The sequence below is a fragment of the Mercenaria mercenaria genome, chromosome 5, assembly GCF_021730395.1.
Source record: "Mercenaria mercenaria strain notata chromosome 5, MADL_Memer_1, whole genome shotgun sequence".
Lineage (NCBI taxonomy): Eukaryota > Metazoa > Mollusca > Bivalvia > Venerida > Veneridae > Mercenaria > Mercenaria mercenaria.
Window position 1 is genome coordinate 23,181,295 of NC_069365.1, and position 17,883 is coordinate 23,199,177.

The following is a 17,883-nucleotide window of genomic DNA, read 5'->3' on the forward strand; positions in this document are numbered from 1 at the left end:
ACAACTGGTGAGAGTATATGACATAATTCAGTCAGGTTGGGGAGAGTTTGTATGAAAAAGCTCAGTCAGGATTGGTAAGCATGTGTATGACATAGCTCAGTACGTATTGGTCAGTGTGTGTATGACGAAGCTCAGATATGATCGGTCAGTTTGTGTATGACATAGATCAGTAAGGATTGGTAAGTGTGTGTATGATATAGCTCATGTAGGATTGGTAAGTGTATGTATGACACAGCTCAGTCAGGATTGGTGAGTGTGTGTATGACAAAGCTCAGTTGGAATTGGTAAGTGTATGTATGACAAAGCTCAGACAGGGTTGGCTAGAGTGTGTATGACATTGCTCAGTCAGGATTGGCAAGTGTGTATATGGCTTAGCTCAGTAAGGATTGGTAAGTGTGGTATGATATAGCTCAGTCCGGATTGGTTAGTGTGTATATGACATAGTTCATCAGTATGGGTAAGTGAGTGTATGAAACATCTCAGCCAGGATTGATAAGTGTGTGTATGACATAGCTTAGTCAGGATTGGTAAGTGTGTATATTACATGGATTGGTAAGTGTGGTAATTATATAGCTCAGTCAGGTTTAGTAAGTATGTATATCACATAGCTCAGTTGGGATTGATAAGTGGGTATATGACATTGCTTAGTTAGGACTGATAAGTGTGTGTATGATTTAGCTTAGTCAGAATTGGTAAGTGTTTATACGACATAGGTCAAGATTAGCTAGTATGTTTATAACATAGCTCAGTTGAGATTGATAAGTGTGTATATGACATAGCTCAGTTAAGATTGATAAGTGGGCATATGACATTGCTTAGTTAGGACTGATAAGTGTGTGTATGACATAGCTTAGTCAGAATTGGTAAGTGTTTATACGACATAGGTCAGGATTAACTAGTATGTTTATAACATAGCTCAGTTGAGATTGATAAGTGTGTATATGACATAGCTCAGTTAAGATTGATAAGTGGGCATATGACATTGCTTAGTTAGGATTGGTTAGTGTGTATATGATATAGCTCAGTCAGGTTTGGTAAGTGTGTATATGATATAGCTCAGTCAGGACTAGTTAGTTGGTGTATGCCATAGCTCAGTTAGGATTAATAAGCGTGTATATCACATAGTTCAGTTAGGATTGGTGTGTGTTTGTGTTTGGGTTTAACGTCTTTTCAACATTTTTTCAGTCATATAAACGACGGTGTCTACTTGTAGCAGTGAGCTCAATGCCCAACTTTATAGTGCTGCCTCACTGGAATATCACGCCGTAGACAGACACATGGCATGATACCCCACCCAGTCACATTATACTGACACCGGGCTGACCAGTCCTAGCACTATCCCCTTAATGCTGAGCACCAAGCGAGGAAGCTGCTAGTACCATTTTTTAAGTCTTTGATATGACGCGGCCGGGGATCGAACCCCCGACCATCCGCACTCGAAGCGGACGCTTTACCACAAGGCTACCGAGGCGGTAGGATTGGTAAGCGTGTGTATGACATAACTCAGTTATGATCAGTCAGTGTATGTATGACATAGATCAGTTAGGATTGGTAAGTGTGTGTATGATATAGCTCATTTAGGATTGGTAAGTATGTGTAACACACAGCTCAGTCAGGATTGATAAGTGTATGTATGACATAGCTCAGTCAGGATGGGTAAGTGGGTGTATGACATGGCCCAGACAGGGTTGGTTAGAGTGTGTATGACATTGCTCAGTCAGGATTGGTAAGTGTGAGTATGACTTAGCTCAGTAAGGATTGGTAAGTGTGTATATGACATAGCTCAGTTATGATTGGTAAGTGTGTGTATGATATAGCTCAGTCAGGATTGGTTAGTGTGTATATGACATACTTCATCAGTACTGGTAAATGAGTGTATGAAATAGCTCAGCCAGGGTTGCTAAGTGTGTGTATGACATAGCTTAGTCAGGATTGGTAAGTGTGTATATTACATGGATCAGTTAGGATTGGTAAGTGTGGTAATGATATAGCTCAGTCAGGTTTGGTAAGTATGTATATCACATAGCTCAGTTGGGATTGGTAATTGTGCATATAGTATAGCTCAGTTAGGATTGATAAGTAGGTATATGACATTGCTCAGTTAGGACTGATAAGTGTGTGTATGACATAGCTCAGTCAGAATTGGTAAGTGTTTATACGACATAGCTCAGTTGGGATTGATAAGTGTGTATATGACATAGCTCAGTTAGCATTGGTAAGTTTGTATATGATATAGCTCAGTCAGGACTGGTAAGTGTGTGTATGCCATAGCTCAGTTAGGATTAATAAGCGTATATATGACATAGCTTGGTAAGTGTGTGTATGACATATAACAGTTATGATCAGTCAGTGTGTGTATGACATAGATCAGTTAGGACTGGTAAGTGTGTGTATGATTTAGCTCATTTAGGATTGGTAAGTAGGTGTAGCACACAGCTCAGTCAGGATTGGTGAGTGTGTGTATGACCAAGCTCAGTTGGGATGGGAAAGTGTATGTATGACATAGCTCAGTCGGGATTGGTAAGCGGGTGTATGACATGGCCCAGACAGGGTCGGTTAGAGTGCGTATGACATTGCTCAGTCAGGATTGGTATGTGTGAGTATGACTAAGCTCAGTAAGGATTGGTAAGTGTGTTTTTGACATAGCTCAGTTACGATTGGTAAGTGTGTATGATACAGCTTAATCAGGATTGTTTAGTGTGTATATTACATAGTTCATCAGTATTGGTAAGTGAGTGTATGAAATAGCTCAGCCAGGATTGGTAAGTGTGTATATGACATAGCTAAGTCAGGATTGGTAAGCGTGTATATTACATAGATTTGTTAGGATTGGTAAGTGTGGTAATGATATAGCACAGTCAGGTTTTGTAAGTATGTATATCACATAGCTCAGTTAGGATTGATAATTGTGCATATGTTATAGCTCAGTTAGGATTGATAAGTAGGTATATGACATTGCTCAGTTAAGACTGATAAGTGTGTGTATGACATAGCTCAGTCAGAATTGGTAAGTGTTTATACGACATTTATCAGTTAGGACTGGTTAGTGTGTTTATGACATAGCTCAGTTGGGATTGATAAGTGTGTATATGATATAGCTCAGTCAGGTTTGGTGAATATGTATATGACATAGCTCAGTTAGGCTTGATAAGTGGGTATATGACATTGCTCAGTTAGGATTGATAAGTGTGTGTATGACATAGCTCAGTCAGAACTGGTAAGTGTTTGTACGTAATAGCTCAGTTAGGATTGGTTAGTGTATTTATGACATAACCCAGTTGGGATTGATAAGTGTGTGTATGACATAGCTCAGTTAGGATTGATAATTGTGTAGGTGACCTAGCTCAGTCAATATTGGTAAGTGTGTGTATGACATAGCTCAGTCGGGATAAGTAAGTGTGTATAACATAACTCAGTTAGCATTGGTAAGTTTGTATATGATATAGCTCAGTCAGGACTAGTAAGTGGGTGTATGTCATAGCTCAGTTATGGTTAATAAGCGTGTATATGACATAGCGCAGTTAGGATTAGGTAAGTGTGTGTATGACATAGCTCAATAAGTTGTTAGGACTGATAAGGGTGTATTTGACATAAGTCAGTTTGGATTGATAAGTGTGTTTATGACATAGTTAAGTGAGGATTGATTAGAGTGTGTATGATTTAATTGTATGCGTAAAGCAGACTAACAAAAAACGCAATGTTGCATAATACTAATGTTAGACGTTAGAGGTCTTTCAGTCAGCAAAATTTCGTAGCTGTTCATGAAAAAATGCCGAAGAGAAATAAATCGTCTTTAAACGGTTAGAATTGTGCATGCTAGTTTTATCACTATAACTATGCTACAAATATATTTGATACTTTCAGAGTGAGGAAGAAGCCATGAAGAAAGCAATGCAGCTATCCATGCAGGAGTATGTTTGAATTTTTATATAATATTTATTGTACCCCGAGTTGTTTTCCTTGAACACTGTGGGCGATCACATGATCAAAATAATCTCTAAACGAAAGTTGTAATAAATTTCCTACCATGATCTGATACGAAAGCCTAATGAAAATTGTGAAATTATTAAGTACATGTAGTTGACAACTGTAATTACAAACACTAAGGAAAATAAGAATTTCCAGTTTCTTGAAGCGCTTCAGATAGTCAGAAGCTTGTTGTGACTGAAATAATTACAGTTTTAGGATACATCTATGTTGCCATATGATAGGCTTTATTTAAGATTAACAGCAAAAGTTTATTCAATATTATCCCGTTTTATTCATAAATTTATTTTGGTTTAGAGGTTATTTTTATCATGTGATTCCCCACAGATTTCAGTATCACTCGCATTGATTCAAGTATTACATGTGCTTTGAAACTTTAAACGTGACACAAATTCACACACAAGGTTTCATAAATCCCGATGTTCTTTTTGTATTTACCTTTTAGCGCTTCAAAAATGTGTTGTTTATCCGTCCCGAAGCGTTTCTTTTTACCGATTTCTCAACAATCGATACAGAGTTTCCTTTGAAAACTTGAAATAAGCTTTAAGGACTATGCAGCAAATTCACACACTAACTATTGTACAGTTTGTCTTTAAGTTCGTTCTAAGAGTGATTTGTATATTATCTCGTTAGTGACACGACATATTATAGAGAGCAAGAACTTTATTTATTAAACCATTTAAGTTTGCTGCGCTTAAAACATGTTTTCTTTCAACATGTCCAAAGTATTTCTTCTCGATTATTTGTGCTGAAAATACTTCTTTCACAGTGCTCAAATTGTTTACACTGGTCATGCTGCAGCAATTACGTTTAAAATTCTGTTTTCAGTTGTTGTATTGTTGAAGGTTACAAAGTTATAGATTTTATAATTGCTCCAACATAAGTATAAAGTGAACCACTTTCCATTTAGACAAAATGCAGGTGTACATCAAGACAATGGCTCTGACAGTGAAAGTGAATCTCTCACTGATCTAACAGAATATGAAAATGATCAAGTAGAAGAAGTAGAACAAGACGACTTTACAGATTTTCCTAAGGCTTACACAGCTAAAGATAGGCCAAAACCGCATAGAGCGCAGCGTGATATTAGGAGTCATTACACAAGAAGCATGAATTTCTCAGGAACCACTGTGAAGCTTGTGAAAGGCCCTGTTGCAAAGGAGAGGGTGAGACAAAAATAACTTTTTGCCATAATTAAAAAGCAAGTGTTCGTCCAAAATGTATGAAAATGTTATATTATTGTTATAATTATACTTTCTTATACATAACACGGTCAAAATGATTTTGAAACAATGATTATAACAGTGTGCATTATTATGCCAGTACAATCGACAAATATCTATAGTTTAACATCAGTTTTATTATTAAAGGCTGATGCGTTGGTTAATGTGATATCAGCGTCACAAAGCCCCTTCGAAGGTGTGGTTGCAAAATCATTCTTGGACATGGGTGGTCACAAATTGATACAGGTTTAGTATTTGATTTTTATTTACAGGTATTATGGAAATCGTCATGAATCACACATTTGAATTTGTCAAACATAATTACGTAAATGCATCTTTTGTGATCTTTACATTTAATCTCCCACAACAGTCATAGACACGGCTGTTCAAAGATCGCGTGTCAGGCTCTCGGACTCCGGGTTTGAATCATAGCAATTGTGGGAACGTACAAAAACAGGTTTACACTAAATAGAATATATGAAAATGCCTCGTCTATTGTCTTCATTGTCCAAATTGTTACAAATTATCATTCATCCTGACGATTTCATTATCGGTATAACGTTTAGGTCATTCAGTAGGCCTATTAACTTAGGTTCCGTGTATAGTGTCTTCGCGTATCTTATGTAAAATAATATTGTATAGAATACTGATTAACTTAATTATGGTGTAACTTTATCATTTTTTTAAACGGGATAAAGGACCACGAAAAAATAGAAATAATACACTTTTGTTCTTACAGATGTATAAAGATGCAGACGGTGAGTCGCCAGGTGATGTTGTGGTCCAAGTCCTCCGTAACTTATGTTCTATGTGTGCACTCAACTAAAGGTCATGTCCATGGGAAAGTACTTAATGTACTTTTAAAGCAGTCTTAAAGTTAGAGATTATTCTTCATTTCAAACAATGATCAGTCCAAAATGCTGCAGTCGTTTACATTGATCGGGTTGTAACATACCACTTGTATTTTTCCTCTCTTGACCTTATTTACATATCTACGAACGACGCATAACACTTGCTGTTATGTGGTTAGTTCAGTTTCCCTTGCAGTCATTAGATTGCCGCCAAAACGTTAACCTGCGTAATCAGCGTTGACACAAATAAAAGCATACTATATTCTGAGTACATCTAGAAAGCAAACTTGGGCTCATCATGCTTAGACCAATATTTGACAAGAAACTGCATTATTGATTTATTAATGTTTGGTTTGCTTTTGAAAGATGTCAGTTTTATACATTTTACAATACTACTATACATAATTCAAATACACATGTACAAGGAAAGTATAAAAAAATCAATGGTAAAAACGTTGCGTGTCTGGATAAACTCAGCATATCTGTTTTGGCTCAAGTTAAAGCACTTTTGCGTAGACTAAAGTTCTTTTGTGACAACTTTATCTTTTTGAAATCTTTTAACCTGTATATGTGTGCCACTCAACGAGAGGATGTGCTGAAGTAACTTACACGACGAATCTTATGTAAAATCTTAGTCTACATTTCATGCCCATTTAACATAGTTTTACTTTTCGCTAAGATGTGAAAATGATCAGCATTATGAGACAGTTTACAGAAAAAATCTCCAGGTCGACGTCTTTCAGTTAAATCTTACGTCAAAAAAAGACAATTCATACAGATTATTTCTTTTGTCTGGTATTGAAGCTAAGACGCGTTGGTTTGGGGCATTTGACATATTCTTTTTGCGTGAAAAAGCAACCATCTCGGCCCAGATAGTGTTAACGAATTGCAATGTTAAAATAAATATGTATGTCGATATTATTTACCAGGTATCTACGAGGAACATGATTTTTATAACCTTAATGATTGGATTGTTGATAGTTTTGTGACTCTGAATTAAGCGTTTATAATGTCTTGTGTGTGCAAGCGTAAATATGTTCAAACCATAAGACTGGATGATTATCATAGCGTGTGAATTGCACAGAAATGTTTTGCACCGCTTTCTCTCAGTTATATTTTTCTTCCCTGTGTATAGATAGTGAGAAGTGCCGTGGCTGACGTGCTTGGTAGATGCAGGAAACATGGTGCTCGAATCGTTGCTTTCCCACCGCTGGGAGTTGGCAGATTGTTCGGATATCCACCCAACCAAGTTGCCAGGACAATGCTGTCAGAACTTAGTCGTCAGCTTTTATCAGGAAGGAATAATCTGGAGGTAAACTGGGTATTTTGCAGTTTCAAAACAGACTCACTGACAGAAAAAATGCCTCTAATTTAAAAGTACAAATAAAAAAGTCAATGTTAGGTCAGCATTTTTTTATTTTCTGGTTTACGGGAGATTTTTCAAAAAGTTTTGGTGTTATGGGGGCGGACAAACACAAATAAAAATTCAAATTTTGAGCAGTCGACCAAATAAGTAAAACTAAAACGTCCAAAATGGTACAATTTTTTTTAAATTTTTTGTACACCACAGACAACAAAAGCTTGCAAGCTTAAATTGCATACACTCACAAATTATCTATTCTGAACTGGTTTATATCTCATCATCTCAGTATACTGTTGTTTTCTTTATGCGTATGAATAATGCCATTTTTAAAGTCACCAAGGTGAATTTGTATGTATCTATTTTGTAGCATGGCCAACATTCCAATACACTGACCAGTAGTTTGGCAAAAGTAGTCTCCCTTGAATATACACGGATCGCGGACCCGATAACGTTTATCGATAAGCAATTTTACTATAGATTTGTATAGGAAAATATATTTCAAACATTAAAAACGTATTTTTATCGTTATTTAACAAAATTTTATAACCTCGTGAAGTAATCTTCATTTTTTGCCCTTTATTTCAATATATTTTTTATTGATGTGATACAAAAACTTATTGCTTCCATTTTTGTTTGAAGTTGATGACTATGGTTTCTATGTTTTTCTATATAGAAAGTTTGAAAAGATCGGTTATGTCAGGTTTTAAAAGGCTATAAAAACATTTTCTATCAAAATGACATTATTTTATAACCTCATGAAATATTCTCCATTGTCTGAACATTGTCTGGGTATTTTTTATTTTAAAATTGAATTATGACAAATTGCTTCCATTTTAATTTGAAAATGAAGTAATCGCAATCTTGAGCACGCTTTTCACAAATATTTACTTAACGGTACGACGGCACAGGGCAATGCTTATCAATGTGTTGCATATCTATTTAAGCACTTTATTTATTTATTTATTTATTTATTATTATGATTAAAAGTAAAACTTTTTTGAATTGGCAGACTTTAAGTCACATCTTTAATTGGAAATAAATTGGTCTTAAAATGTCCGCCTTAAATTAAAAAGGCAATTAGAATTAATTCCATGTAATTGCTTTACAAACTGTGTGAAAAGTAGACTTGTGGAAACAATTTTCATTCTAGCATAAATTATAAAACTGCTGTTCTTGTCACATTTCGGGAGTGTTTTAACAGGAGAGAAAACGTGTGTTAACAGAGAGATTCTCGCGCTCACATGCTGTTATAGCACCTTTTTAAATATGCGAGTTCCTTGGCAAAGCGTAAACGTCATTCGGCCCCATAACGGATAATTCAAAACAAAATGACGTCAAGGTAAAAAAACAACTCAGAAATTCCCGCGCATTTCATGGAAATTTGATTACGTGGAGGTAGGATGTATTCATTAATTAGTATTTTTTCCACGTTTTATGCTAGAATAGCGTTAGCGCATGTTCATTTCATGTAATAACACCTGCAGAATCCCTCGGGATTCTTCAGACGTTATAACACGAAAAAACATGCGTTATCCCTACATTATAAACTATACAGATACTACAGTTGACATATCTTAAGAAAATTGCGTAATGTTTATTATATAAACATGAATAAAAACTGCTATTAAAATAGGGGAAACTGCTATTAAAATAGGGATATGCAATGACTACTTTAGGTCCGCATCCTACATACACTCAACAAAATTCCTAATCGGTCAGTTTATATTTGTATTACTATTTTGTCAATAATGCAGACATTTACACGAAATTACACATGCCGACATTTAAATATGTACTGCAGCTAATTATTAATTTATTTTGGTGACTCATGGCTAAAGTAACCGCATTAGGCGTTTTGCCTAATATTGGATATTTTGCATGTGCAGTGCATGTGTACCAAACTTGCACGAGTTTGTTTACAATTTTGGCATTACTGACGAAAGTCCAACTAGACTAGAAAAACACATATTTTGGTGAATTTGACACAAGAGCAATGGGATCGAGCTGTCGGAGTGTTGCTAGCTGGGACACATTTACGGCAAGTGTGTTATTGTTTTTACAATTTCATTAGAATTTTGATGTTATTTCTTTGTAACTGTTACTTTGACGGTTATTTCCATTGATAAGCTTATTTCCATTTAAAAGGACAATGGCTCGTTGGTTATCTACCTTTTCGAAATTTAACCAAGTACAATTCATTGAAATGACCGATTTTGAATTTTGTTGTATAATTCCGACAGCCCGGGTGCGTTGCTCTTTTGTCAATTTAACAATAATATGTGTTTTTCTAGTAGGACTTTCGTTAGTAATGCCAAAAGTGTTCATTAACACGTGCATATTGGTGCACATGCCATGCACGTGCAAAATATGCTAAATTGACCAAAACGCCTAAAGCGGTTACTTTGGTGGTGAGTCGGTAAAAAAAATCAATAATTAGCTGCAGTACCTATTTAAATGTCGGTATGTGAAAATGCGAGTATTTACACGAAATTACACATGCCGACATTTAAATATGTACTGCAGCTAATTATTAATTTATTTTGGTGACTCATGGCTAAAGTAACCGCATTAGGCGTTTTGTCTAATATTGGATATTTTGCATGTGCAGTGCATGTGTACCAAACTTGCACGAGTTTGTTTACAATTTTGGCATTACTGACGAAAGTCCAACTAGACTAGAAAAACACATATTATGGTGAATTTGACACAAGAGCAATGGGATCGAGCTGTCGGAGTGTTGCTAGCTGAGACACATTTACGGCAAGTGTGTTATTGTTTTTACAATTTCATTAGAATTTTGATGTTATTTCTTTGTAACTGTTACTTTGACGGTTATTTCCATTGATAAGCTTATTTCCATTTAAAAGGACCATGGCTCGTTGGTTATCTACCTTTTCGAAATTTAACCAAGTACAATTCATTGAAATGACCGATTTTGAATTTTGTTGTATAATTCCGACAGCCCGGGTGCGTTGCTCTTTTGTCAATTTAACAACAATATGTGTTTTTCTAGTATGACTTTCGTCAGTAATGCCAAAAGTGTTTGTTAACACGTGCATATTGGTGCACATGCCATGCACGTGCAAAATATGCTAAATTGACCAAAACGCCTAAAGCGGTTACTTTGGTGGTGAGTCGGTAAAAAAAAAATCAATAATTAGCTGCAGTACCTATTTAAATGTCGGTATGTGAAAATTCGTGTAAATACTCGCATTATTAACAAAATAGTAATACAATAAAAACTGACCGATTAGGAATTTTGTTGAGTGTACATGCATATTAACTGGTCGGAGATGCAAAGTCTTAAAAGACAGGCATTGTCATAATATAAAGCCAAAGTTACGAATTAATAAAAATTATGCACACTGACTTTTTAAAATTAAATTGCTTAGGTTAAGTTTTAGTGGCTTGAATATTGTTTTATATTTTGCCGATTGTCAGTGCCACCTATATTGTACAACGAGGCGAATCAGTCTGAATTTTCGTTCAGTTAAAATGTGTACAAAGTAACAACCTTATCGGTTAATATTCAAACAACAGTTTCGGAGATTTATAAGACTCTTCACTGAGATGGGACTTGGAGGTTATGAGTCCGAAAAAAACATTTATTACTGGATATGTCATTATGTGTTTTATTTTTATTTTGTTTTGTCCAAAAATAGGATCGGCGCTCCCGTAAACCAGAAAATTAAAAAATACTGACCTTATGCATATTTTATTACGAAAGTAAGGCTACTGCTCTTTATTTAAAGAATACAAATATGATATTGCAAAATGCTTAACAATTGATAATAGATCTATAAGGATTGGGATTTGATTTTATCAAAAAGTCTTAGAGCGAAAATGTTTCTCTAAATAACGAGAGATGACAGCAAAGATGACCAAATATGTATGATAATAAAAAGAATTATGTAATATTTGTGTACTATTGTTTTCGTTTTCAGACAATTTCGTTGGTTATATATGGTGGTGAGCCGTATGAAATATTTGACAAAGAGTTTCAAGCTTTTAATCAGGCACCTGGTAATACTAGACAGAACCCGAATCACCAAAATTACAGTTTACCGCCATCTGGTGTCAGACATCAACCTCCATCTGGTTCCAACAGATATGAACGACAACATACGGGTGGTCAACAGTATTCCGGAGGAAGGCCTCCCAGGGGCAGGTCGGCTAATGTTGCATCTCATCATCGTGGAGATCACTCTTCTGGTAATTCACGTGGCTCTTCGGACCGAAATACGGGTAGCAGAAATAAACAAGGTAATGCTTTAATATTGTTGAAGGAAATAAAATAAACTTTTACTTGTTCTGAGATTCTATTCTGTTAGTTAGATCAAGAATGTCTAGATTGCTGAAAGTAATATCCTGTTTTCTAATGACCAGCTTTGTACTAAACATTTACTTTTAATATCTTTTACAATGCTGTCATTAAATTTTATCAAAGCTTACTTTATTTTTGTGTTATGTTCTGCAATCAGATGACGATCGTTCAAGTGGGAAGAAAAACAACAGCCAAAGTTTTTTTCAAGAGAAAGTTCCTAATTTCAGTGCGAAAATTATAGCTGAAAACAAGGGAGAATGTACAAAGGCAATGACTGCGTTTTGCAAGAAGGTCAAGGACAAATTTCTATACGAAGAAATTATTGAGAAGAAGCAGAAAATTTCAGCGTCCTCGAAACGGAAAATAGTAAATATAATTTCTGCGAGCGACATCAAATGTATCAAAGGTGAGTAATGTTTGCTTTCTGATAAAAATGAAGAGCATACTGTTTTTTATACCTGTTCATAGAAGACAGGAAAGGTCATTCTGTTTGGACGTCAGTTATTACAAATACAATGCCCCAATGGTCTCTAAACGGATTCTGACTATAAAAAGCTCGCTACTGGAAAGGATCATTAAATATGGCTAGTAAGTGATACCTAAAAGTTTCATGTATGGGGACCTGAGAAAGTGTCAGTAATTTCTAGATCAGTGTCAAAATGACGTATTGGAATGAAATTGAAAACTAGGGAACGCGTCGGTCTGTGGCTTTTACATGTATACTTTTGTTTTGTGCTGTGTATGATCAATCGATTATCCCCCATTATATTTAAGTCAGTTTGCCAAAGGTCAAAACGGGAATGATCAAAACGGAAAATTACTATAAAACATTTTAGTGTACGCAAACTGCAAATAACATTACCTGTTGTCAGTAGATGACCGATGCTGTTTTAGGTTTAAGGTCCAAGGGCACAGCGACTTTAGCAAATCAAAGCCTTGAGATGTCTGGTGGTTACGGGTTTTGCTAGAATTATTTTCATTTAAAATGCAAATCTATAAATATACATGTATAAGAAACAATTAAATGCTAATGTGCCTCATATCTAAGATAAACTCTGCCTGACCTTACATGAACAGCTGGAAGTCAGTGATGTAACAATGGACTAGAATACCTTTAGAATCATTGGCAGATCTTATATAATCTAAATGGCCAGTGTGAATGGATTGAGGATGAATAAGAACTACTTGATCATTGATAATTCATCCGCATTGTTCTTGAATGGGACTACTTTGTGCAGCACATGAACATCCTTTCTTTGGATGTGATTTGGAATCAAATAAAGATACTACATGAGTGTCAGAAATACACTTAACTTTGGCAGCGGGATAACCTGCAACCAAAAATAGTCAATTACTTTTGACAGTTCGTCATGGGGATACATTCATTTTCAAACATGTTGCAAATTATAACGATAGTGTAGTTTAACAGTAATTTCATATAGCATTACGCAAAATATTATTGTCCAATGAAAATATTAAATTAAAGATTAAAATGTAGCAGAGATTTAGATTTAAAGTAGGTATTATATGATATATTCCAGAAAAAGATAAATATAGACTGAGGGGACTGAAGGGAAATGTCAGTAAAGCTCATTCAGAGATCTTGAAAGTTCTTTTGGACGAAAAAAGTACAGAGACAATACGGAAACGGAAAACAAAACCTAAGAGAGAAACGCGTCAGTTTGTTGAAGTTATGGTCAGTGATGAACCTGAAGCGCCAGATTACTGGAAGAACTACAAGGAAGGGGAGACGTTGGTTCAGTCAGCTAAACGTTTCTTTATGGGTAAGAAGTTTGAAAAGGTTCCATTGAACAAAGACAGCCAGCAATTCAAATCCATTTTTAGGATGGTCAATGCTACATTTGAAGCCCACTTAGTAGGACAAGGTAAAGACGCAGTTGGCCTGGATGCACTGGGGTACACAAAACTCTTTGTACTGAAGGTAGAAAGAATAGAAAACTTTGGCTTGTATGAAAAGTTTACGAAGACAAGGCAGTCATTATATCGACGACTGTACGCGTCACCTGAAGTCAGATTTCCAAAGATAGAAAACCTACAGAAATGCACTGGCGCTATTGTTACTACCAAATTTGTTCATCCACATTTAGATAAAGACGTACATCCTGAAATAAATGAGTGTTTACTTTTCCATTCTACTAAACCGGAACTTGTAAATGTTATTTGCAACGATGGATTTGATCCGAGACTTGGAAGTGGAACTGCTATGTTTGGGGCAGGTATATATGGAGCGGAAAAGGCGACAAAGGCAGATCAATACGCAGGTAGGTGACATCTCTACATTATTACATTTTGAAAGGTTTAATTGCTTTATTGCCTAAACGGGTAAATCCGTTAGAGTTGTACCATTCATTTTGCGAAATAAAAGGGCGTACATGTATACTCGTACATATATATAACGGATAAACATGACTATAATCGGATTACAGCCGCGGTGAATTATATACATGTATTTACTGGATATTTTCCATTGATGGAAGCTCCACCATCTGAAATGCTTTAAAAAAAGTTGACTTGTCTTCCATTGATACGAAACAAACTCTGGAAATTTTAAACCAGAGTTTGGCTATTGAGTGTTTGATAACATGACATTATGAATAAAAGTCCAGCAAGCCTGTGTTAAAGTACAGGCTGGTCATTGGCACAAAGTATGGACTAGTGATTTATATGATGAGTCGTATTATGATATATAGCAATTCTGCTTATGGAAGGCTGAGTTTTCCATTCGCATTTGATAGTGCTGGAGACGTATGTTCAATTTAGTTCCAATTTTCTACCAGCAAATTCACTTGGAGTTGACATGAGTTACAAATTCGTGAAATTGAATTATTATACTGCCGAAAATACGGCAAATCACGTAATTATGAACGCCTAAGTTTGATATAAGGATAATGACATTGTTTGTAATTATCGTTTAAACTATGAATGCTGTTCTGTTCCTTAGCATGTTATTAGAAATTTTATTATGATATAGCTGTATTAACAATAATGCTCACTTCCTGTTTTTATAGATGAGAGAGATAATAGGTCTGCAGGACCCAAAAATCCAAAAAAGATGTTCCTGATACGGATGGTGCTTGGCAACGCATTCCTTTGTAGTGACAAGAACCCTTACAAGTATCGGCGGCCACCTTGTACACGCTGTTACAGAGACGACTGTTCAAACCCCAAACATGAGAAAGGAAAATTTGGTCATTATTTCGATTCGGTTGTAGGAGACAATTCAAAATTATTTCGTGAATTTGTAGTATATGACAACAGTCTATGCTATCCGGAATATTTGATTACATACGAAAGACGAGTGTGAACGATTACATCTTGTACATCAAAAAAGCCCCATTACCAGGGAACAAAGAAACTAATAATTTTGAAACTAATATTTTAGGACGACAGCTAAACATATTGTAGATTTACTTAATATTTTATTAGTAGGACACGAATATAAGAAGCGACAGACTCTCATTTCTTAAGGAATCTTGTTTAAACCACGATGAGAAATGACCTAGATTTTAACCATATATCTGTAGCCTCCATTTGAAATATGTAACAATTGTTGATAAGGCCGTGACTTTATTATTATATGACAGAAAAATCACAAAACTAGAGCTATCACTGAAGTTGATGAATGTGCCGCACTCCCCGCATGCGCTGAAACTGTACATTGCAATTTAACGCACACAAGATTGCATAATTATGTGGACTGTAAGTATATACAATCTATGTTTATTATATAGTAACACAAATTAAAGTCCCATAACTCTACAGAATATTTGTTAGAGAACCTAACATGCGCCATGCACAAGTAAGGTTGGTACTGATCATTTGTGTGAAGTTTCATTAAATTTTGTGCAATGATTCGGGAGATTAAGCCCGCACAAGATTACAAATGCAGACTATGTATATAGTATAGTTTATCTGAAGGGGATGAGAAGATAAAGTGTGCACAAGATTGTGTCTACGGACAGACAGACAGACAACCTGAAACCAGTATACCCACCAACCACCTAACAACTTCGTTGTTTGGGGGGTACAATAATGTTATGGCATATTGTACGAAATATAAGTATGTAATGAAGCAGGAAATGATAGTTTCTAGCTAAAATACATAGAAACAAAATAGACAACGCTGTGCTGCGAAAGCTATCATGATAAGCACACATGCACTAATCAGTCCAGATACAGAAATCCGGGGCTAAATGCTCAACGAATTTTCAGCATAATGATGATGATATTACCTCTGGTGACTAAAACCATGTTACAGATTATGTACACAATATCATATGCCGTACCGAAATGCATAATTTGTTGAGGGTCACCAAATAGTTTATAGAATAAAAATTTGTCCAGCAAATATTGTATCTACTTGCATAAAAAAAACCCCACATGCAAGCTGTTACACTCGTTTCATTAATAATTATATTAGAAGTTTTCGCCATATATATTTTCAAAGGTGACAATAAAAACTATAATCAACTATATTTGACCAGAGTTATTTCTCTTGTTTTACTTGCATCCACCGAAAGCAAATGTTTCCAATGCTATGCAGTGACTACTTTTTACTTAATGTGAACTGATATGTCTGGAAGTAATCTTGGTAAATCAAGTAGTTAACAATCAAGCCATTAGGTATGTTTGAACAGATCAACTAATAATTTTATTCACCCGTCTCTGAAAGAGCGGGACGTATAATGTGGATACCCGTAGCGGCGGCTGGCTGCGGGCGGGCGGGCGGCGTCCAAATTATGTCCGCTCTCTATGTCGAACAGTTTTCATCAGATCTTCACCAATGTTGTGGGCATAATATTTCGGCCAAGTTCGATAACCAGCCAAATCGTCCAAGGCACTCTTGGATAAGGGCCCTTGAATTACTTGAAAAACAGCGATTTAGCCTTGTCCGCTCTCTAAGTAGAAAGTTGTCACTCAATCTTCACCAAACGTGCTAACAATGTTTTTGGGCATAATATCTTGGCCAAGTTCTTCTTCTTGTCGTTCGCGACTACACTGTCAGACCAGTTGCCTCAATGAAACTTGTGGTCTGCCGCAGATCCTCAATGCCTCCATACAGTTTCTGGTAGATTGAGGTATCTATCGGCCAAGTCGCAGCTCTCTCCTGGTCATGCCTTGTTACATCTCTGAAGTATATGGCCCGCAGTCTGATCTTCACCACACAGACAAGTTGGCGATGATACCAGTCTGTATTTCTTGTACATGTGAGGATTGAGCGTGTTGACCATCAACACTTGAGTAGTCAGGAATGTAGAGTGCACAATATGTCCCAGGACGTAAAATGCATCAGGTCATAATGTACAGTAAGAGGAATGCAGAGTGCAGAATACGTCCCGGGACGTAAACTGCATCAGGTCATAAAGTACACCGGGAGGTAAAACAGTCCAACTCGTAAAGTGCACTGGTGCTTAAAAAGTAGATAGAGAGGTGAAGCATATCCGTGACAAACTTTATTTTTTCAATTACAGCCACCTGGAGAATAATGTTTAAATAATTGTTTTATAATGTTACATACATCATTACGCTCTGAATGATTTTTAGCTAGTTTGTTTTATTTTAAGATTTGATAAGAAACAAATGTTATAGATTATATACATAAAAAAAACAGTTTAGAAATCTCACTGAACCATTTTAAACAGTCATAATGGAAGGATCTAAAGAGGATACTATTTTAAATAAAAAATGTGGCTGCTTTCGCAGGTCCTAGTAAAGTTTTTCAGGTACTGAACAAGAAATAAAAGAATGCACCAAAAACGTGTATGCCACTTCTGCGAGCACCTTTTTAAAAACATCCATAAACAAGTCTAATGCTATCCAGTTTATCATTAAGTTAGACTAAGGCATTGCAAACACACAAAAGAAAAAATACTATTTTATGAGCTGGACTTATTTTTGTTTAAGATATGTACTTGATAAGTAACTATATAATATAATCTTTTGATTATCTATAATAAAATGGGTAGTAAAATAATAAGACTTAGTGTACTCTCACAGTATACCTCCATATTTTATTTCTATTTCAAATGTTGAACAATTTGACATCTTAAAAAAAAAACACTAGAGCTATCACTGAAAGTGAGTAATACCTCCACCAGGCACTGGATACAGGAA

At 35.7% G+C, this 17,883-nt stretch overlaps 2 protein-coding genes across 2 annotated transcripts in view; both read left to right on the top strand.

The window, feature by feature from the left end:
• LOC123556639 (uncharacterized) overlaps window positions 1–17,883 on the top strand; it is a 69,659-nt gene that overhangs the window by 17,477 nt on the left and 34,299 nt on the right. The window lies entirely within an intron of this gene.
• LOC123556640 (uncharacterized) lies at window positions 7,174–16,244 on the top strand. Its single transcript, XM_053542907.1, has 5 exons — window positions 7,174–7,373; window positions 11,369–11,687; window positions 11,906–12,154; window positions 13,290–14,030; window positions 14,778–16,244. The coding sequence occupies exons 1-5, from the start codon at window positions 7,323–7,325 to the stop codon at window positions 15,071–15,073; spliced, it is 1,656 nt and encodes a 551-aa protein (XP_053398882.1). The 5' UTR covers window positions 7,174–7,322; the 3' UTR covers window positions 15,074–16,244.